Below are 27,999 nucleotides of genomic sequence, written 5' to 3'. Positions count from 1 at the left end.
AAGAACCAAAAGAAAGCGTCGTAGTTCAGTCTCAGGTCGTGAAATAATTCATAGGGACATGTTTGCTGGAAATATACACATAGATGGAGTTTATGGTAAATGGTAAGAAATACACCATGAGTTACTATCTTGCTGATGGCATATACCCTTCTTGGGCCACTTTTGTGAAGACCATTTCCAATCCTTAAGGTAACAAGAGAATCCATTACACAAAAGTTCAAGGAGTGGGGAAGGACGTTGAAAGAGCATTTGGTGTTTTACAAGCTTGTTTGCAATGGTGAGGGATCCTGCTAGATTTTGGGATACGAAGACCCTATGGTACATAATGTCAGTTTGTGTAATCGTGCGCAACATGATTGTTGACACTGAGCGAGATGAAGATGTGGACTTTGACTATGATTGGAGGACAGTGAGGTGTTGAGAAAGGAGGAGCACCAATGACGCAATAAACCTGTGCTAGAGAAGTTTCTAAAGATACATAAAGAAATTGAAGATTGACATGCACATGAGCAACTTTGAGATGATCTTGTGGAACATTTGGGGCGCTTCATGGTGCTCGGTAGTTTGTTTCATTGTATTTTCTGTCAACTATGGATTATGTTTAATATTTGCTTGTAGGATATAGCATTTTCATGTTTGAAAATTTTGAATTCAAATTTGAATTGTGGTGTTTGAAATTGCAAATTTTAATATGGTTAAATTCCATGCGCTGGAATTATTTATGTTTTTGAATTATTGTGGTGTTAAACTAGATATAAACATAAATTCTATATTAAAATAAAAGATAATAAACTAGGGGCTAAGATATAGGAGCTACTGCTAGAGTAAAGACATATTTAAGATCCTTAAGAATTAGGGACAACCGCCATTTAACCTTTAGGGCCCCATAAAGTAGCTAGGGGGCTTCTGCTGGAGATGCTCAAAACCTTACAAAATAGAATCATCACATCATCGAGGTTTTGCATCTTTAGTTCTCATATGTCTCGATGGTTTGCCACCTTCCCCGCTCTTTCTGTAGCCCACCAACGGCTAGACCTTGAAAAATTAGACACTATTGTCCTTCATGTTCTATAATTTTGTTTTTCTTTTTTTAAAAAAATGAGCTTCCCAATCCCTTCCTCCCACGGGGCCACATCCCCTCCCCTCCCTAGCAAGTCCATAGGCCACAGTACTTTGCGATATTATGCATTAAAATAATGACTATTACAAATAAAGATATTTATAGATAGTTAATAAAATATGAAAAGCTAAATATAGACGGTAGCAATTTATAGAGTAGACAAATTTTTTAAGGTGCTTCCAAAATGTGGATTTTATGAGTAGTGATTGGTAATGCCAAATACTATTATTATTACAATAATGAGTACTCCTTCTGCTAAAAAATACAAGACATAACTAGCTGGGGTAGATCTAATGTGGTATTAGGAGAACTCGGGTCCCCTACCCCCGGAAGAGTACGAGGGCTAGAGGAGAAAGAAGGAGATAAACCCCCCTATTAGAATTCTATCCGCCCCTAACAACTAGCATTGATGTCACTTATGCAAAAACCAAGAAAGAATTATTATCACATTCTTTTTTTTAATCACTTCAAATAAGTATAATATATATGCATCCAATATGATTAGAAATATTGATGATGAAAAATTTACTAAAACAAAAAGGGGAAGGGTCCGGTGATGTGCATGAGAACATACATGCATGCATAATTTGTATTATGAAACATTGAAAAAAAATGATCTTGTTTTATATTTGGGGATATGGTTATACTTTGTATTTTGTTTCGAGATGGAGGAAGTATCGTCCGATACAGTGAATTTAATTAAGAACCGCTATGATTATAGCCTGTGTACGTGTCCATTATTGTGCTTTACACGTACTCCTCGTTCCCTTTCAGAAATTCTACTCCAAACATCGTATAATTATGACCCAAGAGAGTATTAGCTAGCTAGATTAGGTCCTTGCCGTCAATTTATATTTGCTTCAGTTTGACTCATTCATTCTGTCGATGGTTATCACGGTATTAATGAGGGATAATTGCTTTTTTATCCTATTTTAAAATCTAACTATATATTTTGACCTGTATTTTTTAACTTTGCTCATTTGACCCTCTTTTCTAAAATTGAAGTGGACGTGTGGCGCTATGTATTCACACTGTGAGGAATAGATTTAGAAGAAAATAAAAAAATAAAATTACAGAGGGAAGAAGACTTAACTGCCCCTGTGATTTACCAAAACATGCCCGCGCGACCGATTCCCCACAGCACGCACGCGCGCGCGGTTAGGGTTACACGGGCAGCGGAGGAGGCGCGCGGCGGCGGCCGGCGCGGGGCATGGAGGTGGGTCGGGGGTCCAGAGGGCGCAGTCGCCGCTATCGGGCACGAAGGGAGGCGCGAGGAGAGGGAGAGAGAGCTGCAGCGTGGAGCGTGACCCGGGGCGCATGCACTCGCGGCAGAGGAGCTCAACCCCGGCGCGCGGCAGCCGGCGGCGGACTCGCGCGGCGGCCGGAGGGAGGCGCAGGAGGTCGCCGCCGCCGGGCACACGGGGAGGCGCGGGTGGAGGGAGAGCAGCGGCGTGGAGCGTCGTCCTCGAGCAGCGAGTTGTATGCACCCGTGGGCCATGCATCCCCAAGCTTCAGCGCCTTTTGCTCTTCATGCGTCCCATGCCGATTTGTTCTTCTACAAGCAGAGCTAGTGAATTGCAGTTTCTATTCTTCTGTTCTTTGGCAAATTGGGATGGATGTTGTTGAAATTTTGCGTATGTTCTGTAAATGTTTTTTCAAATCTAATTCAAATTTGTCAAACATCTGTCAAATCTGTCAAAAATATATCAAATCTAATTCAATTTGGTTAAAAATATGTCAAATTTCTCAAAAATTATCAAATCTAATTCAAATTCAAACCTAAGTCAAATCTATCAAACCTAGGTCAAATTCATCACATATCTCAAAAATATAAATGAGAATAAAATTGGGTCAAATAAAAAAGAATAAAAAGTACGGTCAAATAAGTAAGGGTATAAATGTCATTTGTTGTCTAAGGTAACACCGTTATGTTGCCTTCACAGCATAGGATCCGACCTGATGTTCGTTTTTGAAAAAAGAGGGTCAAATGAGCAAACTAGAAAAAATAAGGTCAAATCGATAATTAGGTTTCAAAACAGGTAAAAACACAATTGCCCCTAGTAATAATCACATGAAAGCTAGAGGTCGATAATATAGGCTCAACTGCTGCTCGAAGTACGGCTCGGGTTCTTCCAACAAATGTAGCGAGACATCACCTATAGTCCTATACTAAACTGATAACATCTCAGATTTTTTCTTTACTAGAAAAAATGTCCGTGCGTTGCAACTGGTGAAGTCTATTTTAACCTTATTGTTATATGGTTTAGTTAAGATAAAATTCACTGTGGGAGTTCGCTTGGATATATATATATTTTTAGAAAATCATGAGCTGCAGTTAGGAGTCCGATCATCTCAAATTAGCATGCGAGTTTTTTAAATAGATTTCTTATATGATGAATGATCTTAAAAACCGACTTAAATACGGATATGTATTTCAAAAAGCAAACGAACTTAAAAACCGACTAATACATGGATGACGTAACAAAATACCGGTAAAAATATCTTCAATTTTTATAATAGTAGAGATAGAGAAGAGATATAGATTAAAACCAAAACATAAAATTAAAACCGACTCAAACACGGATGGCGGACGCGGAAACATCTTCAATTTGTATTTCTAAAAGCAAACGAACTTAAAAACCGACTCATATACGGATGACGTACCAAAATACTGGCAAAAATATCTTCAATTTTTATAATAGTAGTGCGCAGTAGTTATATATTAATAAAAAAAATTATTTACAACACTAATTAGGAATTATAAAAGTTGTACCAACTAAGCACAGAAGAGTTGAGGGTCTAATTCGTTCTACAAACATCTCAGATTTTAGTCCTGTTTAGACAGATGGATATTATAAGAAGTAACAGGGTGAGTATATATATATATATATATATATATATATATATATATATATATATATATATATATATATATATATATATATATATATATTCTATTCATACCTATACCTACACCAAACAAATTTACTATATAGGACACTCATATGGTGCACCATGGTACCCGGGCACCATGGTATGAAATACATAAATTCGTCCAAAGTTTTCAAAATTTTCAAATTGTGAGTATATACCTAGTTATAAGTATTTGATTCATACCTATACCTAGCAACAAAACAATTCAAATTGAACTTTATTTCACAATCCAATATTACATACATAACTAATTATATGTTTGGATGTTATATATCTAGAATCAAAATCTAACAAAAATAAGTTCAAACTTGCTTTGAACTAGTTAATGAAGTAGTTAATGTTCATACCTAAACATTTAAAAAAATTTCATACTTATTTGAATTGGGTATATACTCAATTTGAATCATGGTGCCCATATATCTAGCTGATAAAGAATCTGAAGCTGAATAATTATAGCTTAGCTAACTAATTCATTTCCAGTAAACAAATACTAAGACTTTCATAGCAGGTGCAAATTCTTTCAAAATCTTCAGCACCTTAAACATTTTAGATTTTCACCAGTCCAAAGTGAGATTCAAAACTGTTTGACGAAGCTAGAAATTCTGAAAATAGATATCTCTAAAGCTTCCCTAAATAGGGCCATCTCTCAATATATATGGTCTATAATCCAACCCATCTTGGTATACATGACTATCGGGTAGTTCTCGAAAGTTATACTGCTTCTTATTCTAAACATGAAATATTTATGTTAGAGGGGTCTCACACTCTCACCAATTACATATATAGTAATATACTAAGGTTTAATACGTGAAAATGATATAAAGTGGATTTTCTTTTTATTAATCCCTTCTCCCGCTGACCACCTACCTATCTGTATTTGTAATTAAACCCACGCATGTGACACACATTATTCGGGGTGCATATACTAGGTTAGCTACAGTTGTCAGTCGAAGGTAGACACACTACCAGCCTGTTCTTCCGTTGCTTTAAAATTCGTGCTGCTCGGTCGATCGATCCAGCCCCTGCACAGTACACACAGCAGCCATGACTAAGGTCTTCACCAGGTCTCTCCTAATGTACTTCAACAAGATCGTCAGGAGCCTCAGACCCCTCGTCCATTCGCCGCCGCCGCAGCCGGCGGCGGCAGACAACATCGTCCGGTGGCCGTCGGACGACGAGCTGCTGCCGGCGCCGGACACCACCACGACGAGCGTCGTCACCACCGTGTGCAAGGTGGAGGGCGGCCTGCTGATGTCGCCGTCCACTTTCCCGTACTTCATGCTCGTCGCCCTGGAGGCAGGAGGTGGCGGCGGCGGCCTCCTCCGCGGCCTCCTGCTCCTGCTGCTCTACCCGGCGCTGCGCCTGCTCGGCCATGACCGGGCGATCAGGGTCATGGCCATGGTGAGCTTCGCCGGCGTGAGGAAGGACGGGTTCCGGCTGGGCAGCTCGACGTTGCCCAGGCTGCTCCTGGAGGACGTGAGCGCCGAGGTGTTCGAGGCTGCGGTGCGGCGGCGGCGGTGCGTGTGCGTGAGCGGCATGCCGAGGGAGATGGTGGAGCCGTTCCTGAGGGAGTACCTCGGCGTCGACGCCGTCGTCGCGCCGGAGGTGAGGGCGTTCGGCGGGTACTACCTCGGTCTCATGGAGTCCGACGGCGAGGTGCTCCGGAGGCTGGACATGGAGGAGGTGATCGGAGGTGGGGAGAAGGAGGAGACGTGCGGCGACGGCGATGGCCGCGTCGTCGTCGGCATTGGTGGACGTGGGAGATCGTTCAGTCGGATCTTTCAAAAGTATTGCAAGGTTAGTAGTTCGCTGTACATGCATGTGTCACAAACTTGTCCACGTCACACTTCGTCAACATGCATATAATATGCATGGATGTACTCACTCCGGACCTTCCGTATTTGAATGTACTACCTCCATTTCAGATTTCAGGTTATAAAACGTTTTGATTTTGGTCAAAAGTCAAACTGTTTTAAGTTTGGCTAAGTTTATAAAAAAAATAGTAACATTTTTAACCTAAGACAAATTTATTATGAAAATATATTTAATTATTGATTTAATGAAACTAATTTAGTATTATAAATATTATTATATTTGTCTATAAACTTAGTCAAACTTGAAACAGTTTAACTTTGACTAAAGGTAAAATGTATTATAACCTGAAACGGAGGGAGTATAATGTTTCTGAACAATGTTTGACCATTCGTCTCATTCAAATTTTTTTTGTACAAATATAAATATAAAACCCAAAAAAATATGTCATGCTTAAAGAATATTTGATGATAAATCAAGTCACAATAAAATAAATGATAATTATATAAATATTTTGAATAAAATGAATGGTCAAACATTGATAAAAAGTCAACGGTGTCATACATTAAAATAAGAGAGAATCCATTATATACCACTGACTTTGTCACACGTCTACGATTTGCCACTGACTTTATCATGTTCTACAATATGCCATTGACTTTTGCTTAACTTCTACAATTTACCATCGCCGTCCGGTTAGTCTCCGTTAGTACTGTACAAATTTATCGAAATGACCAAAATACCCCTGGGAGAAAAGGTTTCAAAATTTGGATAAAAATTATGAAATATCATATTTCAAGTTTTTGATCAAATTTTGGATGTTTACAATCTTATGTTTATAATATAATATTTTGATAATTTTATCCAAATTTTGGAAGTTTTTGTCATAGGGGTATTTTGGTCATTTCGACAAATTTGTACAGTACTAACGGTGGCTAACCGGACGGCGATGGTAAATCATAGAAGTTAAGCAAAAGTCGATGGCATATTGTAGAACGTGATAAAGTCAGTGGCAAATCGTAGACGTGTGACAAAGTCAGTGGCATATAATGGATTATCTCTTAAAATAATACAGAGAGAGTATTATACTTCTAGATAGTTTTGGTGATCAAGGCTAGCTAGAGATATGATGCACTCACTGTTGTCAAAGTAGGAAGAGCCGACATTGGTAGGGGTAGTTGACTGGTCGAGAACAACAATAGTGGTAACCCAAAAAAAAAAGACGTGGTGATAGTACTTAAAGTTAGGTGAAGAATAACATGGTGGGTAATTATGATTAGTGAGGAAAACTAGAGTATCAATGCATGGATAATGATTGTCAAAGAAGTGAAAACAAGGGTTCCGCCAACTCTATCGGCTGCTTGGGGCACTATGAGACCCATGATGATCAAAGCAAGAATAGATGAAGGGACCCAAGTGTTACCCCGAGCCAAATAAGATGACCTAACATCAGCATCAGCTCGGGGCCACGACGATCGCAACAAATAGGCCAGGGACCCAAGGTCACCAATAGCGAATCTACTTCATTAAGAAGATTTGACCCGAGCCTGTGTATATCCTTGCCCTATCATTCTGCATTAATTGCGGTGTGATATGATTTTTGTGGATCGATCACATGCGACGTGGGGGATGTGGCAGTGCATGCCTCCCCTCGCTTGCCCATTTTGCCTTGGATAAAAAGAAGAGCGACGCGACACGGTCTGTGCCTTATCATCCGATGGGCCACCTTTATCAGCATCGGTGGATGACCGGTAGACTCATTGACAACTCGACGAAGACTTTGGTTACATTGCTCCTCATGTCAGCTGTTAGGTGAGCCCGTCACACCCGGCCGGTTCTCTTGGAGGGACAAAGACAAGACTGAGCACACCAACTACTTTGGGCTATGTCCCACACATGCACATAAGCATAAGCACTGTGGTATCCCCATACCATATAAAAGAGGGACCAATGCCATTGAGAATTGGGTTTGGTTTTTAGGATAGTTAAGTTCAGTTAGTCAGAATTAGATTTTTAGCCAAAAATCAGTGAAGAATGGTTCATCATCTCCCACTTAGAACAACATCCACTCAACATACATTTTGTAAATCCCATCATCCATAGAAAGATTATAGATGTATGGTATTACGCTTCGGGCAGCCCAAACCTATATAAATCTCCCATCTACACTCTCTGACACGTTCCGGACACAAGCTTCACCTTAACCGAACTCTCATGGGCGGGTATCTTACCTTCTTGCTAGAGGAGCTCCCTGCTCTGACAACAATGGAGATAACAAGAACATAAATATTGTGGCCCAAAGATGACATAGTTACAGCGATGCTATGGTAGGATGCCCACTTATAGCGAGGTAATGCCGAGGAAGGTGCCGTGGCAGCCTGTGGTTATGGCCCATAAGTAGTGACAATATGGACCAAGGGAACATAGTTGTAGCCCACAGTTTGATGACATGACGCATACTTGAAGACAGTCAGGTCGTCACAGCATGGGAAGCTTGACCATATTTTCTGGTATTAAATTTAGTAACCATAGGTAATAAGCTTGACAGGTTTATGTGGAAGAGAAAGGAAAAAAAGTGGGGAGTGTTGGTCCCATTCAAGGGCTAACTCTACATATACTTCAAAAAATATACATTAAATTTTGTAGTGTGAGAAAGTGAGAGAACGGAAAAAAAATTACAGCTAACCATATAACTGACCTATTATATATGTTATCTTTACTATGGGTTTACAATTAGTGGGTTTACAATTAGTGGGTTTACAATTAGTAGTGAGCTCTACTATTAAACTTGCTTAAAAGAGTAAAATAAGCAACGACTAGTATAAAATTAGTCGCCAACCATCATTATCATCGGAAAAACAATGAGATTATTAATCAAACCACCGTGCAAACTAATTAAAAAAGAGAGAGTAAATTTCACTTAACTCTAGGCATTATGATCTAAGTTGCACAAAACTACATAGGTTTTGGTACGTGGCACTTAAACTCCAGATATTATGGCTATAAAGTTTCAACAAACCGCACTATTGATCATTTCGACTTTGATCTGTCACGCTTTCAAGTTCTACGATCACATCTTAAATGAGAAAATCCCTTATATACCCCTGAAATTTTTCCTAATCCCTTCTATACCCCTGAATTTTGCTTACTTCCTTATATACCCCCAAAATTTGATTTTGATCCCTTGCATACCCCTCCCGTCAGTTGACCGTTAGTTGACCGTGTATTTTCTATAAAAATGACCATTTTACCCTTGGATGAACAAAGAAATTCATGAATTACATTATTAAAAATATAAAAGCTTCTCGCATGAGACTATTATAGTTATGAGTTTGTTGTGCGATGCATTATTTATCCCAAAAAAATATTTTTAGATAATGAAATAAAAAAAATACGTATTTATTTTTTTAAAAAAAGGTCATAAAAATGAGGAGCATTCATATAAAGATAGGTATACCAATGTTCACAACATTTTTTTTTATGAATGCTCCTGATAAAAAAATCCATTGTCCTATTAAAATTTCAAATAAAAATTTTAATTTTTTACATTTATTTTATTTTCAAAATTTATGTCAAAATTTTCTGCACTAATTATTTAGTCTCATTAGTTTTATAAAATGCACACGATGTGCACTCAAACAAAATTTTCAATTATTTTTGAAGCTTATATTTAAACCTAAAGCATCAAGGGCAAAAAAAGACATTTGCAACCAAACGTAACAGTAAAATGATGGAAAATGTAACGGTAGGGGCATGGAAGGGATCAAATTGAAATTTCAGGGGTACAGAAGGGATCGGGTAAATTTTAGGGGTATGAAAGGGATTGAGTGAGTTTTCAGGGGTACACAGGGAATTTACTCATCTTAAATTTATGAGTTTTTTTAATCATCATATCAATGTTACATGTATGCAAGAATTTTTTTTAAAAAATTTGAAATACGAGTATTGAAATTAGTTAACGGTCTAGTTTTCTAAAAGTTTAGTACCTTATGTGCTATACGTCAAAACATCTATGATTTTGTACAACTTTGCATCGTAATAGGTGGGGTTTTATGAACTTTATTTTTAAAAAACACCTACTTATTTCTGTTAGACATATAGATTGTGTTTTTTTCTCCTGAAGATGAAAATTAAGTTTTTTAATGCAAAACGAGGTGGTATTAACGTACGATTGATTGAGTTTTAATTATTATAAACTTAAAAAAATAGATTAATATGATATTTTAAAGCAACTTTTATATATATAAAAGTTCTCGTCTGAAACGTACCGTTTAGCAGTTTGAAAAGCGTGCCACAAAAATCTTAATCTTAATTTAACTTTTGTTGGAGAAAAGAAGACGGGAGCTATGGTCGGAATTTGATCGAATAAAAATTCTGATTCCGTGCAATGATGCATGCAGGAGGTGTACGTGGCAACCAAGTCGGCGCGGCGGCGGTGGCGCCCCCTCCATCCCCGGCGCTACGCGAAGCCTCTCATCTTCCACGACGGCCGCACTGCATTCCGGCCGACGGCGGCCGCGACGCTCGCCATGTTCATGTGGCTGCCGCTGGGCGCACCCCTCGCCATCCTCCGCACCGCCGTCTTCCTCCTCCTCCCCTTCTCCATCTCCGTGCCACTCCTCGCCGCCCTAGGCATGCACAGCCGCCGCATCTCCTCCTCCTCGTTGCCGCCGGCGGCGGCGGCGGCGCACAACCTTTTCGTCTGCAACCACCGCTCCCTGGTCGACCCGCTCTACGTCTCCGCCGCCACCGGCCGCACCGACCTCTCCGCCGCCACCTACAGCATCAGCCGCCTCTCCGAGATCCTGGCGCCCATCCGCACCTTCCGCCTCACCCGCGACCGCGCCACCGACCGTGCCGCCATGCAGGCCCACCTGTCCCTCCCCGGCGGCGGCGGCGGCGGGCTGGTGGTGTGCCCCGAGGGCACCACCTGCCGGGAGCCGTTCCTGCTGCGGTTCAGCCCGCTGTTCACGGAGCTCGGCGCCGACGTGCAGCCCGTGGCGCTGCACTCGGCGGTGTCCATGTTCCACGGCACGACGGCGGGGGGGTGGAAGCTGCTCGACCCGCTCTACCTGCTCATGAACCCCACGCCGGCCTACGTCGTGCAGCTCCTGGATCCCGTCGCCGTCGGAGGCGAGGGCGGCGGCGGCGGACCGGAGTTGGCGAACGAGGTGCAGCGGCGGATCGCGGAGGCGCTGGGGTACACGCGCACGGCGCTGACGAGGAGGGACAAGTACCTCGCCCTCACCGGCAACGATGGCGGCGTCGATCGGCGCCGCGTCGCCGGCAGCCACCACCATCAAGAGGGAGTACTTAATGGTTAACTAAACGTCAATGGACTCGATCGATGGCCCGCTTGCATGCATGGTGTCTACTGTGGGTAAAGTACGTGTTGTGCTTGTGCCTGGCTTGGCGTAATTAGGAAGCTTAATTACCCAGTTAAACAAGGTGTGTAAGACACACCCCGGTTGTGCTCAGTTGTAACTTGTAATGGAGTTACTCATACTGTACTCCCTCCCTCTGTCTTAAAATTAAATTAACATTTTGGGACCGAGAGAGTAACTTGTACGAGACATTGATGTTTATTATTTATATAAGTGGTGTTCTTTTATCCTCTACGTAAACGTGAAGATGAAAAGTAAGTCTTTTACGTAAAATAAGATGGTATTAACGTATTATTATTTGACGTGGTAAAATTTTAACGCACATGCACGGGCACCTTATTTAACGTGCGTGAAATTTTATAACGATGTCCATCTATGGGTGACTTTGTATTAAAATATTATTTTACTATAATATCTAAACTAAAATTGAACTCATTTAATGTGCTTCGAATGTTGGTAATGATTTTCTTCTAGTTACCCTTGCAGTACATAAATTTTAAACTAAAATAACTTAAAACAATACAATTTTCAATTTATGAGAAAATGTTATATCAAAACAATAGATGTAGTAGTTCCTATGAGAAAATTCTAAGTATTTCGACTACCCACGGGGATATCTCGCTCCAAACATTTGCCAAGAAGTTTATTTTTTTGTTAGATTCTATTTGAAGTTTTTGAAGTTTTAGATATTTTCATCCTATTAGTCCCGCTAAAATGTTTTAATATTTTTATTTATAATGGGTTGTAAACCCAACATTTTTTTAAAAAAAATAGATAAATTTTTGTTAAATTTTGAATTATTTTCATGTCCATTTTTTTTAGAAAAAACTTGGAGAATTCCACTCTATGAAGCATATTTGAAATTATTTGATCTCTGCAATTTGGGTTAAATATATAAGCGGGTTGAGCCTACAACCTACCATGAGGTAAAGTCATATGTTCTAAATTATTTCTCTTCAATTAATAAGAAATATTAAAGTAGAGCTCATACAATAAAATTTATGTTTCTATATTGTTCTACGCTAAATGTCAGTAATTTACGATTTAGCTTAGCAAGTTTTACCAAAAGGAAATAAATCAACATGGTCGTTAATCCCCTGGAATTGTCTCGATATATTGGTAAGGCCACCTCATGATTGTTTCACTGGTAAGATTCCTTAGAGTAACCCACATGCTTGGTACAATTAGTATGGTGTTCAACTGATCATGTTTTTATATTCGATAGGTTGTCTATAAGAAATTTAGGCAAGATGGGGTACATATTATGACGTAAAAAAAATGATATCATTTAAATATTTTTCTTTAATTTATTAATTAGTGACTTCATATATCATATACATAATTTAGATGCTATGATCATTTTAAGATTATTCATTTATCTCCTAATAAGATCATTTATTGATAAAAGCATCAAGATTAAATTGTATAGGTAAATAGCCCCCATATACATGTTGAGAGAAATTAATTAACTTGATAGAAAGTCATTAGATGTCTAACAGGATGTAAGTAATGGATATGTCAGCTTTATTAAAATTTAGGGAGTTTTTTAAATAAAAATATAATAACAACCCAATGGTTGGATGCTTTGTTCTAAATTTTTTATGATTTTATTTAATTTAGAAGTGTCACGGATTGGTTTGGAAATATTTATAAGATGATTAACGGGCTTTAACGCTGCATGGGAGTGTGGAGGGAGGTTTTGGATGTTTTTTTAAAAGAAAAAGATTGATATGATGACCTAAAATAATGTAAATTGATGGTCAAATGTATTTTTTTTTCTAATTTAAGATTGCTATATAGATGTTTAGAAATATTTATATGATGTTTAATGGACTATTTATTAGGAGAGGATAGAGAAAGAGTTGGTTGATGTTTATCTATGGCCTTTTTAGGCACATAAAAAGTTTTTAATTTTAATTATCATGGGTTTAAAAAAAAGGAAATGCACTGAGATGGGACTTGGGAGGGATCGTACGTACTTAAGTACCTGAAAGCGCCGAGGCCTGCACGGAGGGAGATTTTATTTTTTATTTTTCTGTAAAGATAAATCTAACGATCTAAAATAATGAGTCCAATAATTTAAATAAAAATCATTGGTCAGATTTCTTTATTCTATTAGAGCACCACATGGCGACTCGAGAGTGTTTATAGAATGCCACATAGCAGCTTAAAAGCGTTTGTAGGAAGTTTAATGGACTTTTAGAATATAATAGATAGATAGCTAGGGATGCGAAGTTGCGGTCTTCGCACTCGTCACGCGAGACAAGCAGCTGGTCTCGCGCCCTCGCCGCGCGAAGTCGTGCGTCCACACTTTCATTCTGCGATAATGGTGTACTTCTGCAAATCCCTCTAAATGTATATATTTATGTAAACCAATAAAAAAGAGGTATATTTTTTAAAAAAATTTCGCATTTTGCCAATACCTAAACCCTTCACCTGTGTGCATTCAAAACTATAATTTCCAGGTGAGTTGCTTAAAAAGGAAGCAATAAAAACAAAAAAAAAATACACGGGCAGCATCCCTAATGTTTACTTGCAATTATTCAATTTTCAATTGTTGTGCGAAGCCCAAGGTCAGCACCAATCATATTTGAAACAAGCACAATAATATTTTGCCATTGTTATTAACCCAGGTTCCTATTGTTTCTAGGGTTGGGGAAGATTAGAAAGGAGACTGACATGGATTAATTTAGGGAATCAAGCTTTGAGGCGAAGTGAATGCGTGATGCGGAGTCGATGGTTTGATTTTAGGATGCGACGCTCATGCACCGGCTACATGACGTGATGGGTGAGACCACTAGAGGAGGGAAGGTGGGACTAGGGTTGGCTGCCTATCAGGGTTGTGTTGCTTGATGGGCTAGAAAAGGCTATATATGTGGGATGCTAGCCAAACAACTAGAGTTAGGTCACGGGTGGTTGGGAAAATCTAAAAAATATATAGTTACTGGTCCACGAGTAAAACTCAGGCCTAAACTGTCCCAAGCCCGGTTTTTCCAATGGGTTAGCCACTTAAGAGTATACTCTTACTCTTAAGGTTACGAAGCGTCAAGCATGCACACTCTTCTCTCCTATTGGTTTGGTTTGCTCGTCACTAGAGACAGCACAGCTGTCGCTCCGTGAAACTGAAATACAGCAACATGACTCAAATGACTAAAGTCAACTTGCCAACCTATGGTCACGTGTGACTGGTTGGCCATTCGATCTAACTCTATAGTGCAAGTTAAAACAATCAAACCTATGTTTCACATGTGGCCAGTCACACGTAAAATCTAGCTCTATAGTGCAGTCAAAACAATCAAGCCAATGGTCATTTCTGGCCGGTCGGCCGTTCGATCTAGCTCTACAGTACCCATCAAAACAATCAAAAAAGAAAGGGGTAATTGTGTTCTTACCCTTATTTTCACGTGTAAAAGTGGGTAGTTTATCCAGGAACTGAGACACGTGTGATGTGTTTGTTAAACAAAAGTATCATCTCGCATGTTGTAAAATGCAACTTGCTATAGTACTACTTTGTTTCTCCATTGATCAATTTTGCCATTGTCATGAGCAACATCAACGCAATTTGGATAGTAACAGCGGGAAGTCAATGACAGAAACAAAGAAACAGCTGCCAAACACTATTTCCACTCCCTAATCCCCATCCAGTCTTTCGAGTGAATTGGACTTAAAAAAGACTAGGGCTTTGTTTAGACTTTAAAAAATTTTAATCAAAAATATCACATCAAATATTTGGATATACGTATGGAGTATTAAATGTGGATAGAAAAAACCATTTGCATAATTTGCATGTAAATTATAAGACGAATCTTTTGAGCCTAATTATGCCATGATTTGACAATGTGGTGCTACAGTAAATATTTGCTAATGAAGGATTAATTAGACTTAATAAATTCGTCTCGCAGTTTACAGACGGAATCTGTAAGAGCAAGTTTAATAGTATAGCCAACTAGTAGCTCTAATTCAACTATAGCTAATCTAATAGCTCATTCATACAATAGTTACATACTACATTATTAATACTTGGTCCCACGTGTTATATATACACTGCGTCTTGGAGTCTGTGCTACAGTTGGCTACAAATCTGTAGCCCGCTGCTTTTCTCTCTCCTTATTTATCTTTGTTAAAATATGTTTGCAGATTGCTTATAGCCTGCTATTGTACCTGCTCTAATTTGTTTTGTTATTAGTCTACGTTTAATACTTCAAATATGTATTCGTACACTTCAAAAACTTTACCCTCAACAAACTAAACACACCTCTTAGGTTTCGTGAATACCAAAGATTTTAAGGCGGCTCGAGAGCCAAGATCGCTCGGTAAATCAATCGAACTCAAATTCAATAAAAGTCATGGTTCTAAACAAATCAGTCAAATTCAAAACAATTTAGATAGTACTGTATTTTATTTTCTTCAAAAAAATTAGATCAATTTTCGCTTGTAGTCAACGGTTTTCACGAAAACCAGTAAAATTGCCCGAGAGACGGTTTCGTTTTTGTAAAACGGCGCCCATTTTTTTCTCTCTGTTTGGGAAAATAACGGCGCCCATTTGTCCGAAGAGCTCCTCCGGCGAGTCCCCAACAACCAGTGCTCGCCGCCGATGAGGAAGTGCACCGGCGTGCTGCTCATCCTGACCCTCGCCGTCCTCCTCCTCCTCCTCTCCCCGTCACCCTCCACCGCGCCTCCGCCCGCCGCCACCGCCGCCGGCGGCCCAGCGGCCCGCCTCCTCCCCACCCTCCCGGGCCTCTCCCGCCTCTACCCTCCCCCGGCCAACTCCACCGCCCACCACTCCTGGCGCCTCCTCCGCCCCCTCCTCCTCCGCTCCGACGCGCTCCCGGGCACCGCCGCGGGAGTCCTCGAGGCCGCCGACGCATGGCGCAACCTCACCCTCGCCGTCGCGGCATCGGCGGCCGGCGGCAAGGACGGGCGGCGCCAGGGAGACCTCGATGTGAGCTGCCGGTCGTCCGTGGAAGGGGATCTGGGCGGCGTGGGCGCCCGGGGCGTCAAGATCCCGTGCGGGCTCGCGGAGGGCTCCGCGGTGACGGTGGTCGGGGTGCCCAAGCCCGGGGCGGCCTGGTTCCGGGTGGAGATGGTGGGGGGCGGCGGCGAGGTGGTGGTCTCCGTCAATGTGAGCTTGGGAGTCGCCGAGATGGTGGTGGAGCAGAGCTCCTGGACGCGCGAGGAGGGGTGGGGATTGTCGGAGCGGTGTCCTCCGGTTGGTGATGCCGATCGCAATAGCAGCTCACTGCTTAGGTGAACTTCTTGCAAGCTTTTGCAGTTTCCTTTGGATTTATTCCTCTTAAAGTTTTTAGCTCAGGTTGTTGTTCATATCTGTGATTAATTGAACTTGTGTATGGAAGCTAGCAATGCAGAAATTTCTTGATGATTACAGTGTGGATGCTCCACTTTAGAAGTTTAGGTACACACAAAGTACATAGGCAAGCTAGCAAATGACTGGCCAGCATCAGCGTGTTGTTAGATGCCTCACATATTGTTGTGGAATGTTGCATGTTTATTATGACCAGCTTATAGTGGAGGTAGCTGCCTGGTGACTGGTCAGCCAGCCAGTCACGATATCCCACCGCACTCCTGTAGAAATCCTAGAAAACCGAGTGATAACTCTAAATTTGAGTACTATGGTTTTATTTAGCTTATTTAGTTGATTAAATACTTCTATTATTTGTTAATAATCAATATTGAAGACTAATGATTTTATGTGGTTTATATTTCAACAGAAAATTGATATTATGTTTCTTATTTGGGTTTTAGCTATTTATGGGGGATTGTGTGACTTTTCAGTATTTCTTTATTATTTGGTCTATCTGTTGAGAAAAAATGTTTGCCGCAAACTAAAAAACACTAAATATACATCTTTTATTTTTTTTCCATTCTATACCTGTTTATAGCACTTATAGTAGTGCACGTTTGCTCTTGCCTTAAACCAACTATCTGCTTCAAGAATCAGAAACTCTTCTAAACAAGGAATACTTAAGCAAACAACAGAAATATTTGCACTTGGAATTTTAATGTGCTAGTTCAGTAATCGTAATAGTGTAATTCTGTGATATTTAGCTGGTGATTACTGAAAGGTGCAGCAAGCATATCATGATATTATTTTCCATGTCTATTTCTTTAAATAGTACATATTTGTTTACGGTATTTTAATTATGAAATATCTTTCTTTTCCTTTATAGCTTCTTTTGGTAATGACAAAAGAATATTCCTTTTGCTGTGAGTTTGATCAGTCTAGTGGATGGGCTTGTTCGTTGCAATCAGCAAGCGGGTGTCAGTGGCCTTCAGGGGAGGAACAATACAATGGCAAATGTTACTGCAAACGAGCATGAAAATGAGAAAAGGCCAAAAGGACGTGCAAATTTTGGTGGTAGTTTTTCTATTATTGAAGGGGAGCCTTTTACAGCAACATTATGGGCTGGTGCAGAAGGGTTCCATATGACAGTAAATGGAAGGCATGATACGTCATTTGCATACAGAGAGGTGAGGTTGTCTAAAATGACAAAACTACATTTTCTAAGTGTATCGCATGATTGTGAAACCTGTTAAGTTTTTGATAGAGGCTGGAGCCATGGTCTGTAGCAGAAGTTAAGGTTTCTGGTGATCTGGAGCTCCTGTCAGTCTTGGCTAATGGATTGCCAGTTTCAGAAGAGGTGGACATGGCTAGTGTTGAGCTTATGAAGGCCCCACCTCTTTCAAAGAAGCGAATTTTTCTGCTGATTGGTGTTTTCTCGACTGGAAACAACTTCAAGCGTCGGATGGCTTTGAGGCGAACATGGATGCAATATGAGGCTGTCCGTTTAGGAGAAGTAGCCGTACGGTTTTTTACTGGTCTTGTAAGTTTGCTCTATTCACCATGTGTATAATTACTACATTCTTACTTCTTTCTGTTGCACTGTTTTCCTGTTCAATTACCTGTTTTGATTGATTGAAAAGTATACACCTTATTAAGGACTAGTTAGTTTCTACAGCCATGCATTTTGATACTAGGATTGCAACTTAATTTCTTAGTAAGAACCGATTACCATTAGAAGAAAAAGATTAAATGAAGGCTGAGAGGGATAGGATAAATTGGCTATTCACATTCCGTTGTATATCCTGAATAGGCTCGTACAGCCTTTACAGCTCCAGTGCAACTTGGTCAGCTATTACAACGGAAATTCAGAATGCCTAAAGAAAACCAAATGTGCAAAGCTGAACATTATGGCTGCTGTTTTTCCTTGGTTCTTCCTTGATTCGTGACAGTTACAAAGCTTTAATTTGTACAGATGTAACATGCCATTCCTATAATGAATATCCTATCAATGATAAATTGAAGGAACAGTTCTCTTGAGTTTCATTTTCATTCATCAGTAACATGCTTCTGTCTGATTTTATACTTTAGTATGTCAGTCCTTTTGTTTGCATTACAAATGCTCATACATAGTTCGAGCATTCTCTCTTAGTTGTATACCATATAATCAGATATTATCCTTATAACATTCTTGTATAAGTCTGACATTGTAGTAATTGATTCAACCTTACTAGATTGGATGATCATAGTTAGTGCATTACTGCCCTTAAAATAAGACCCTTCTTTCCTACATATAGTCTGACCTTTTTATCAAATGTGCTTTCCATAAGAAATTGTTTTGTATGTGAATTGCTGTCCCACTCTGTCACATCATAATATTTTATCCCAAAAATGCAGCATAAGAATGAGCAAGTTAATATGGAAATACTGAAAGAAGCTCAGATGTATGGTGATATCCAATTTATGCCGTTTGTTGACTATTATACCTTGATTACACTGAAGACCATTGCCATTTGCATGTTTGGGGTATGTATCCTCTTTCAGTTTTCAGCTTATAAGAACTTATTCTGCCTCTCTGCTATGTGGACCATCGTAACTAGATAGTCATGATTTTGTTGATAAAAAGTATTTGAAGATATCTTGGAATCATGTGCAAGGTCTTATATTCCTTTTATTGTTTAGATTAAAAACAATGCTTGGCCCTTTGTTTATCACTCTGAGAAATGCAAGGCCACATGTATATAGATGTTCATGCACAATATTATCCATCTAAAATGCTCTGATATTTGTGCAAGAAAATTATTAGAAGATGTGAATCTATCATTTGCTTTGGAAGTTTGACTCGAGGACGAATGACCAGTGGTTTTACTTGTGTTTGCCAAATTATGTTCAAAATTCTAGAGCCTTAATCTGAGTGGAAAATGCAATATTAGTATGTCACATCTCTGCTCTATCAGATGCAGGAATAAGCTCTATCAGATGCAGGAATAAATCTGAGTGAAAAATAGTGACGGATTGTTTTCTCTGTGCAGATTTACTTGTTATATTTTTTGACAGTTTTGGTACCCATTGTGCGTTGTATTCATACCTATCCATTTCATCGATTCCATGACTCAGCATGATACATTGTTTTTTATCCCACTGAACAAGTACAATAACCTAGCATGGTCGCATGCCCAAATAATGTGATGTTGGAAATGTAGCACAGAGTACCGTGCACTGGCTTATAAATTACACAAACCCAGTTGAATGCTTATTTGCTCCTGGCGGATATTAATCCTTTTGAAACTGTTGACCTGTTGCCTCTGTGGCTCTGATGTCAACATATAGGATGAAGGATGGTAGTGTTTTTTTTTTTTTGGCAAACTATGCTATTTCTACTTTCTAGTATACAAATAGTGTGGCATAACTATGTAGCTTTTAGCACTATCAGAAGGAACATTTGAATTGTTTTTTTTTCTCATCACATCTTTTGACAGAACATCAAACTGAAGAGGTTGAGGCACAGGGCATTTCTGCATTGTTACTTTGTTGGGACAAGATAGAACTTTGCCATGATTTGCTTGTCACACATGATTCGTACATTAAGTAATCCATACACCTTCATGGATGTAGCACCTCACAAATCCCTAATATGAGCTATAGCAAATGTATGCGCATCCTAAACTTATATTTGCCTTTTGCCAATCTGCAGACCAAAGTTGTTCCTGCAAAGTACATCATGAAAACAGATGATGATGCTTTTGTTAGGATTGATGAAGTCATCTCAAGCCTGAAGAAGAGTGACCCTCATGGACTTCTGTATGGTCTTATTTCTTTCCAGTCTTCACCACATAGAAACAAGGATAGCAAATGGTTCATCAGTCCAAAGGTACTGTCTATTGCAGTTATCCTGTACCAAGATTTATTTATTTAGGCAGCTCTTCTGACATATCACATATGAGAAATGCAGGAATGGCCTGTTGAAGCATATCCACCATGGGCTCATGGCCCTGGATATATAGTCTCAAGGGACATTGCAAAGTTTATTGTTCATGGTCATCAAGAACGAACTCTTCAGGTAACAACACTTTCTAACGATACAAATGGACTTCTTTTTTTAAAAAAAAGAGATTGTCAGCCATGCAGCTCTTAATCTGCTGCTTCATGTTTCTAATTGCATCAGTTATTCAAACTTGAAGATGTGGCAATGGGTATCTGGATACAACAGTACAAAAACAGTGGCCAGAAAGTAAATTATGTGAATGATGACCGCTTCTATAGCGAAGGATGTGACTCCGATTATGTGCTTGCCCACTATCAGAGCCCGAGGCTTATGATGTGTTTGTGGGAGAAGCTTCAAAAGGAGTATCAGCCGGTATGTTGTGAATAGTTTCTGCATCAGCGCCAACAATAGCGACAGGTAGTGAAGTCTCAAGTTGTGGTAGGCTAGTTTTCTTGTTGTTGTACAATGTATTGCCACGATTGTTTTGTTCGATGGCAAGTTTGTTGGGGATCAATAGGTTTGGTTTTGTAGAGGAAAATATTGATCCATGTATACGAAATTACGAGCTGGAAGACAAAAAAATGTTTTACAATGGATCTCCAACTGTTCTGGATGATTCCATTCAGAAGTTGATGGCCAATCTGGCATGCAAAAAATGTGCACTAGACCTTTTCCTATCCTCTCAAATTTGGAAGGATTTGGGCAACTCAGATGGCCAAGATTGGGGTACAGATGGTACACTGGGGAATGGCTGGAAAATAAGATTTTGGGAAGATAATTGGCTGGGCTCTGCAAGCTTAGCTATTTTATTATGAGATGTCTACGTACTTCCTCCGTCCCAAAAAAAAGAACCAACCAGGGTTTTCAATTTCGATTTCAGCTAAAATTTCGGCCATTTCGGTAGAACCGAAATTTCAGAGATTTCAGTATTTTTTTGGGCCAAAATTTTCTGAAATTTTGACACAATTTAATTGAATTTGACTAAATTCACAAAATTCGAGAAAAACCGAAAATTTTGGCCAAGATATTGACTTGCCCAGGGGGGGGGTTCGAAATTAAATTACTGAAATTTCAATCCCTGCCTCGTACTAGGATGTAAGTTGTTACTAGGATATGTAAGTGGTCGACGGTGTCGAAATTGGGGACTTTGTTCACACAATGAGGAGTGGGGATGGCTGAACAAATATCTGCATCCTCCACGTTGCTTGCTTGCAGCATATTTGAAATCATTGAGATCCCTAGCCACCAGATTTGGCCTTGCCGAACTCTTCATTGTTGTCTCTTGGAGAACCAGTGTCCATAATCATCGCCATCCTTTTAGCTCAGATTTAATACCCTTACTAATATCGACGGGTACTAGGTATGGTACCTATTGGTATCTGTCTAGTACCAATAAGTATCGTCGAGTACGAAAGAGGTATAGTTGGTACCTGAGGGGTATCAAAATGATATCTATAGGGTACCAAATCTGATACACCATCAATACTATCGAGAGAGTCATTTTAAACCGGTTTTAATGGTTGGATGGTGGATATATCTGTTTTTACGATTGAGAGATACAAATTAGATCCGATTTATAATTGAGTTTCCATCAAATCATGGCAAAGGCATATTTATGTTGTACTACCTAGTGTCATAAGGCCCCGGGTAGATTATTCAAATCTTAACTAAATTATTCTATATTAATTAAATAATTTATATGCCAGACCTCAGTAATTTTTGTTATGCAGCCTGTTCACGGTTTGGGTACAAACCGTTCAACCCGTGAAACCAAACCAACCCAAACCGTTTTTCCAATTTTTCACGGGTTGGTTTAGAACCGCCGTAACCCGTTGAACCCGTGTCTCGTCCTTCTTCTTCCTCCGGACCTGCGCTGAGCTTCTGCGGTAGCAAGACGCCATGGCGAAGGCATCTGAGGCAACCAAGCAAGCATCGGCTATTTAGCTCGCACGTAAGTGCACAGCCCCATAGACGTTGGTGCCGGCGGCGCCGATGCCGGCGACGACGCCGAGGCAGCCAAACGGCGGCTCCCATCCGAGGAGGAAACAATCGCTAGCTCGCCGCGCCGCCGGCGTCCTGCCGTCCTGCTTGCTGCCTGCCTGCCTCCATCGCTTGGAAAGGCTACGAGCCATGGTGCAATCAGCTGCTATTGAGCTTGGAAGGACAGCCATGGCTGTGTTGCTGTTCTTCTGATCCCCTTCTTTCACGTACGCAGGAAGAAAGAAACTTTCTACGGTTTAACCCGTCAAACCCGTTAAAACCAAACCGTATGAACCGGTATTTCCGGGTTGGTCCGGCTTTTCTGACCAAACCGCCAAAAACCGTCGATGAACACCCTGATTCTCTCTAATAAATCATTAGTATGGCATCTGTTGTCAGGTTTGAGCCTGCTGTACTTTACCGGCGCTGCTACTGAGTCCACTTGGAGTCGGCGGGGAAGTCGGGCCAGTTAGACCGACTCGAACACCGGGGCCGCTCCGCCTATAGTACGTGTGTATATATAGGCACGGTCATGTTAAAGAAAAAAAACAACATCCTGTACTCCATCGACGATGGATGTAGAAATCCCCTCCGACCACCGGGACCTGCTCGTCACCGTCTTCACCGCGCTGGAGATCCCCGATCTCATCTGCCGCGCCGCCTGGGCCTCTGCCGCAACAGCCATGGCCCCTGCCTCCTCACCACCTCCCCCACCGGCGTCGCCACCCTCCGCCGCCTCTCCACCGGCAACCTCTACCGCGTCCCGCTCCCGGACATGCCCCCCTCCGCTTGCTCTACGCCGTTCGCAGCTGCGGTGAGATCCAAACCATCGATTTCAGTGGCTCGGCTGCTCCAGTGGTCAACTGCATTTGTGTCCCTCTGAAACATTCCTTCGACCGCGCCAGCTATATTGTTCGGGCACCATGGGGTGACATCCTCCAGGTGTGGAGGAGCTTTGAGCTCGACGATGGCGAGGAGCCCCGCACATATGAACTCGCGGTGTTCAAGCTTGATCTTGCTACGGAGGATCTAGTGCAGATAAAGGATCTGCGTGGCCACGCTCTGTTTGTTAGCTTCTTCGTTTCTGTGAATGAATTCCCCGTGTTAACTCCGAATTGCGTCTACCTTGCTCATGATAGCACCAAGTGTAGGAGATTTAAGCATATTGCAAAGGCGGTCAGGGTGTACAACTTACAAGATGATACTTTCGCTGATCAGTACACTCAGAGTTCCTGGAAGAACTGCCCCCCTCCTGCTCTTTGGTTTCAGCCTACATGGTCACTGAACAAATAATAATAAAGGTCAGCACTAGTTATCTTGTACCTTCATTTTCATTACTCCTATGCTTGATTTTTTTTGACAGCATTGTTTTCTACAATCCGAATTTTAGGAGTTGATATCTAGTATTCATTCATTCGCTCCAGTAACTAATGGTACATGTGTTTTACAATGCAAGTCCCTTACATATGAAGCACTTTTTAACTGCTAGTGGTCAGGGTAAAATAGTCAAATTTGGACACTTTTCATAAGGGTGACAGAATTGTTGCATCACCCTTTAAATTTTCAAATTTAAACTAAAGAAAAGCACAAACAGCTGCCTTGTTTGACATCAATTAAAGAGTAGCTTTTGCAAAACAACATATATTTTCATAAAGCTATTGCAAAACTCTAAATTTAAGCGACAACATCACAAAATTACAGATCTAACACTGAATTTATCACTAAACTACAGACCTAGGCAATGGTGTCCAAAAATTACTGATTTTGTAATGAATATTTCAAACTACAAATTTGAGAGGTCTGCCTTTGTCCCTGCCACATTATTGTCTTGATGGGACACTAAAATCTTTGGTTTTGCAATAAATGCTTTGCTAAATCTTGTATTGATGGAACATAATAAATCTGTAGTCTTGCGATGTATTTATAATTTATTGCTAAATCTGTAGTTTTTACAACACTATGGCTTACTGTTGTATGATTTTTATTTGTCATAATATTTGCAGTTTCATGTAAAGTACACTAAATTAAATCTTTTTTTTCAAAAAAAAAATTCTTCTACTTTTAGTTGGATTGAATAGAAAACAGCAATGACTAGCTTCGATAACATGAGTTACTAGTTTTACTGGAAACTGGTTTTGGTCATCCATTATTTTGTATGTTAACCAACAGAACAGAAATTTTCCAGCCCAGGAAAAAAAAGGCAGCTTCCAGATCTTAGGCTGGGTGGGTCAATTTTTATGGTCTTTTTAGGCTGATTGCCTGATTGTCATGGGGTTTTTTGATATTGTATACTGGACATTTCCTTTATTTTCTTTGTACATTTGTGGCACAAAACATAAATTAAAGGCATCTAGGCAATAACACAAAGCAAAGCCTTGGTGTACATATATTTTCAGAAGCAATAAGATTTTCAGAAACATAAATCCACAGCTTCAGATTTGTTTTTTTCTTTAGACAGGAATTTGTGTTGGTTATCGAAAGAGCAAAGCCTTGGTGTACATATATTTTCAGAAGCAATAAGATTTTCAGAAACATAAATCCACAGCTTCAGATTTGTTTTTCTTTCTTTAGACAGGAATTTGTGTTGGTTATCGAAAGAGCAAAGCCTTCTTATCTCCCAAACATACAACAATGGATAGACAATCTGTAGAAACCCTGTAAATTGTACATATATGTTTTTAAGTAAATTGTACATATATGTTTTTAATATATTCACTGTAGGAAACTTTCCTACAGTATTTTTCCTCAAATAAAACACACACACGAAGCAAAGCATCGGCGGCACCTATCCTTCCATGTGGGCAAGGCTATCCAAATCAGTTAAGTCAAGGGGTGGGGCCTTAGGGTTCAGGGTTGCACGCGGAAGGAACAGTTCTCTTGGGCTTGATTTTCATTCAACTGTAACATGCTTCCCTCTGATTTTATACTTTACCATGTCAGTCCTTTTGTTTGCATTACTAATGCTCAAACATAGTTGGAGCACTTTCTTTTAGTTGTATATACCGTATAATCGGCTATTATCCTTGTAACATTTCTGGTATAAGTTTGGCATTGTAGTGATGGATTCAACCTTACTAGATTGGATGATTATAGTTAGTGCATTACTGCCCTAAAAATAAGGCCCTTCTTTCCTACATACAATCTGACCTTTTTATCGAGAGGAATCAAATGTGCTTTCCATATGCAATTGTTTTAGATGTGAATTGCTGTTTCATTCTGTCACATCATAACATTTTATCCCAAAATGCAGCATAAGAATGGAGCAAGTCAACATGGAAATATTGAAATTCCTCAAGATGTATGGTGATATTCAATTAATGCCGTTTGTTGACTACTATACCTTGATAACTCTGAAGACCATTGCCATTTCCATGTTTGGGGTATGTATCCTCTCTCAGTTCATCTTATAGGAACTTATTCTGCCTCTACTTTGTAAACCATCATAACTAGATAGTCATGATTTTGTTGATAAAAAGTCATGATTTTGTTGATAAAAAGTATCTGAAGGTATCTTGAAAGCATGTGCTAGGTCTTATATGCCTTTTATTGTTTAGATGATTAAAAAACGATGTTTGGCCAGGTTTGTCACTCTGAGAAAAGCAAGGTCACATGTAGATTGAATTATAGATGTCCACGGACAATGTTATCCATCTAAAATGCTCTGATATTTGTGCAAGAAAATTATTAGCAGATGTGAATCTATCATTTGCTTTGGAAGTTTTGACTCAAGGATGACTCAGATGGACAGAGGTTTTACTTGTTTTGCTAAATTGTGTTAAAAACATTAGAGCCTTGATCTGAGTGGAGAATTGCAATATTGGTATGTCACGACTCACATCTCTGCCCTATCAGATGCCGGAATTAGCTGTTAAAAACTTAAAAATAGTGATGGATTGTTTATTTTTCTGTGCAGATTTACTTGTTATATTTTTGACAATCTTTTTGCACCCTTGTGCATTGTATTGAACCTATTCGTTTCATCGATTCCTGGGCTCAGCAAGATAGATTGTTCTTTAGCCCACTGAACAAGTACTACCTAGTATGGTCGCATGTCCAAATAATCGATGTTGGAAATGGAGCACCGAGTACAGTGCACTGGCTTATATTACCCAACCCAGTGAATGCTTGTTTGCTCCTGGCAGATATTAATACTTTTGAAACTATTGACTGTGTTGCCTGTGTGGCTCTGATGTCAACATATAGGATAAAGGATGGTAGTGTTTTTTCTTTTAGGGTTTAGGTTTTTTTTTTGTTTTTTGTTTTTTTTTTTTTGCAAACTATGCTACTTCTACTTTCCAGTATACGAATAGTGTGGCATGACTATGTAGCTTTTAACACTATCAGAAGGAATAATTGAGTTGTAAATTTTTTTTGTCAGCGCATCTTTTGACAGACTAATTGAACAGGTTGAGGCACCAGGCATTTCTGCATTGCTACTTTGTTGGGACAAGATAGAACTTTGCCATCATTTGCTTTGGCACACATGATTGCGTACATGAAGTAATCCATAAACCTTCATGGATGTAGCAAAGCTTTCAGAATAGACCCATCAACCTTCTTTCATCAGCCAATAACTAGTTAGATCCTACCCAAATTCACTCCGGACTCAAACTAAGGTGGTGTTTGAATGTCCTGAAGATGAAGATTAAGATTAAGATTAAGTGTTTCACGCAAAATGAGATGGTAGTAACATGTGGTTACTTGAGTTTTAATTATTACATACTTGAAAAATGTATTAATCTGATATTTTAGAGCAACTTTCATATAGAAAGTTTTTGCACGAAACGCACCGTTTAGCAGTTTCAAAAGCGTGCCACGAGAATCTAAAATTTCATCCAGCAATTGTTGGGCATTCCAACGCAACCTAACAATAGCAGACTTGGTGAGGTACTTTCATTAGCCAATAACTGTAATTGTCCTAGAGGGGCATGTCGCCGGCGAGCTTGACCTGCAACTGCTCGGCGAGGTCGTGGAACTCGCCGGGGATATATACCACGGCGAGGTCGTGGAACTCGCCGGGGATATATACCATCTCAATTTGTGCGGGGAGCTGGAGAAGGAGGTCGGACGCCACCGGGCTTGGCCCTGCTTCTTCCATGCTGCCCCCTCAAACCTCCACAGTGAGCGACGGGGAGCTCGGGGTCCTGTGGTTGCGGTCTCTTCTCCCTCTCAACCAGTGGCCGCAGTAGCCTGGTGTCCGGACTATATTCGCACTGGTTTTTAAAGTTAGGCGAAGCGTTATGAGTTGAGTTGAGGGATACAATTTGATTAGGGATAAGAGATGGGAAAGATAAAATAGACTTATTCCTCTGCTTTATGCATAACATAGACCTTTTCTTAGCCGGAATAAGTTCACTCTAGTTCCCTCATTTTAACGCGGAGTTTGAATCACGTAATTTAACCGCAATACCAGATATAACATATCCCTTAACTTACAAAATCGATATGCTCGAGGCCTCAAGTCGGTATAGCGCTTAGTTTTGAC

The 27,999-nt window shown here is 40.1% G+C and overlaps 2 protein-coding genes and 1 long non-coding RNA gene across 3 annotated transcripts; all 3 read left to right on the top strand.

Moving 5' to 3' along the window:
- The first annotated feature begins 5,017 nt into the window (after positions 1-5,017).
- LOC4326982 (probable glycerol-3-phosphate acyltransferase 3) lies at positions 5,018-11,484 on the top strand. Its single transcript, XM_015790640.3, has 2 exons — positions 5,018-5,851; positions 10,267-11,484. The coding sequence occupies exons 1-2, from the start codon at positions 5,099-5,101 to the stop codon at positions 11,188-11,190; spliced, it is 1,677 nt and encodes a 558-aa protein (XP_015646126.1). The 5' UTR covers positions 5,018-5,098; the 3' UTR covers positions 11,191-11,484.
- A 4,285-nt stretch (positions 11,485-15,769) lies between these two features.
- Positions 15,770-21,240, top strand: LOC4326981 (hydroxyproline O-galactosyltransferase GALT3). Its single transcript, XM_015768460.3, has 7 exons — positions 15,770-16,497; positions 17,490-17,739; positions 17,817-18,092; positions 18,947-19,075; positions 20,244-20,420; positions 20,502-20,609; positions 20,715-21,240. Exons 1-7 carry the CDS (start codon positions 15,845-15,847, stop codon positions 20,919-20,921), a joined length of 1,800 nt encoding a protein of 599 aa, XP_015623946.1. The 5' UTR covers positions 15,770-15,844; the 3' UTR covers positions 20,922-21,240.
- Positions 21,241-23,081: 1,841 nt separating this feature from the next.
- LOC107281750 (uncharacterized) lies at positions 23,082-26,231 on the top strand. Its single transcript, XR_001547520.3, has 3 exons — positions 23,082-23,328; positions 23,420-23,815; positions 25,765-26,231. It is a non-coding gene; the product is annotated as an uncharacterized lncRNA (long non-coding RNA).
- The last annotated feature ends 1,768 nt before the right edge of the window (positions 26,232-27,999 follow it).

Source organism: Oryza sativa, chromosome 1, assembly GCF_034140825.1.
Source record: "Oryza sativa Japonica Group chromosome 1, ASM3414082v1".
NCBI classification, from domain to species: Eukaryota; Viridiplantae; Streptophyta; class Magnoliopsida; order Poales; family Poaceae; genus Oryza; species Oryza sativa.
The sequence above is the reverse complement of the archived record's forward strand: the minus strand, read 5'-3'. Positions and strand labels throughout refer to the sequence as shown.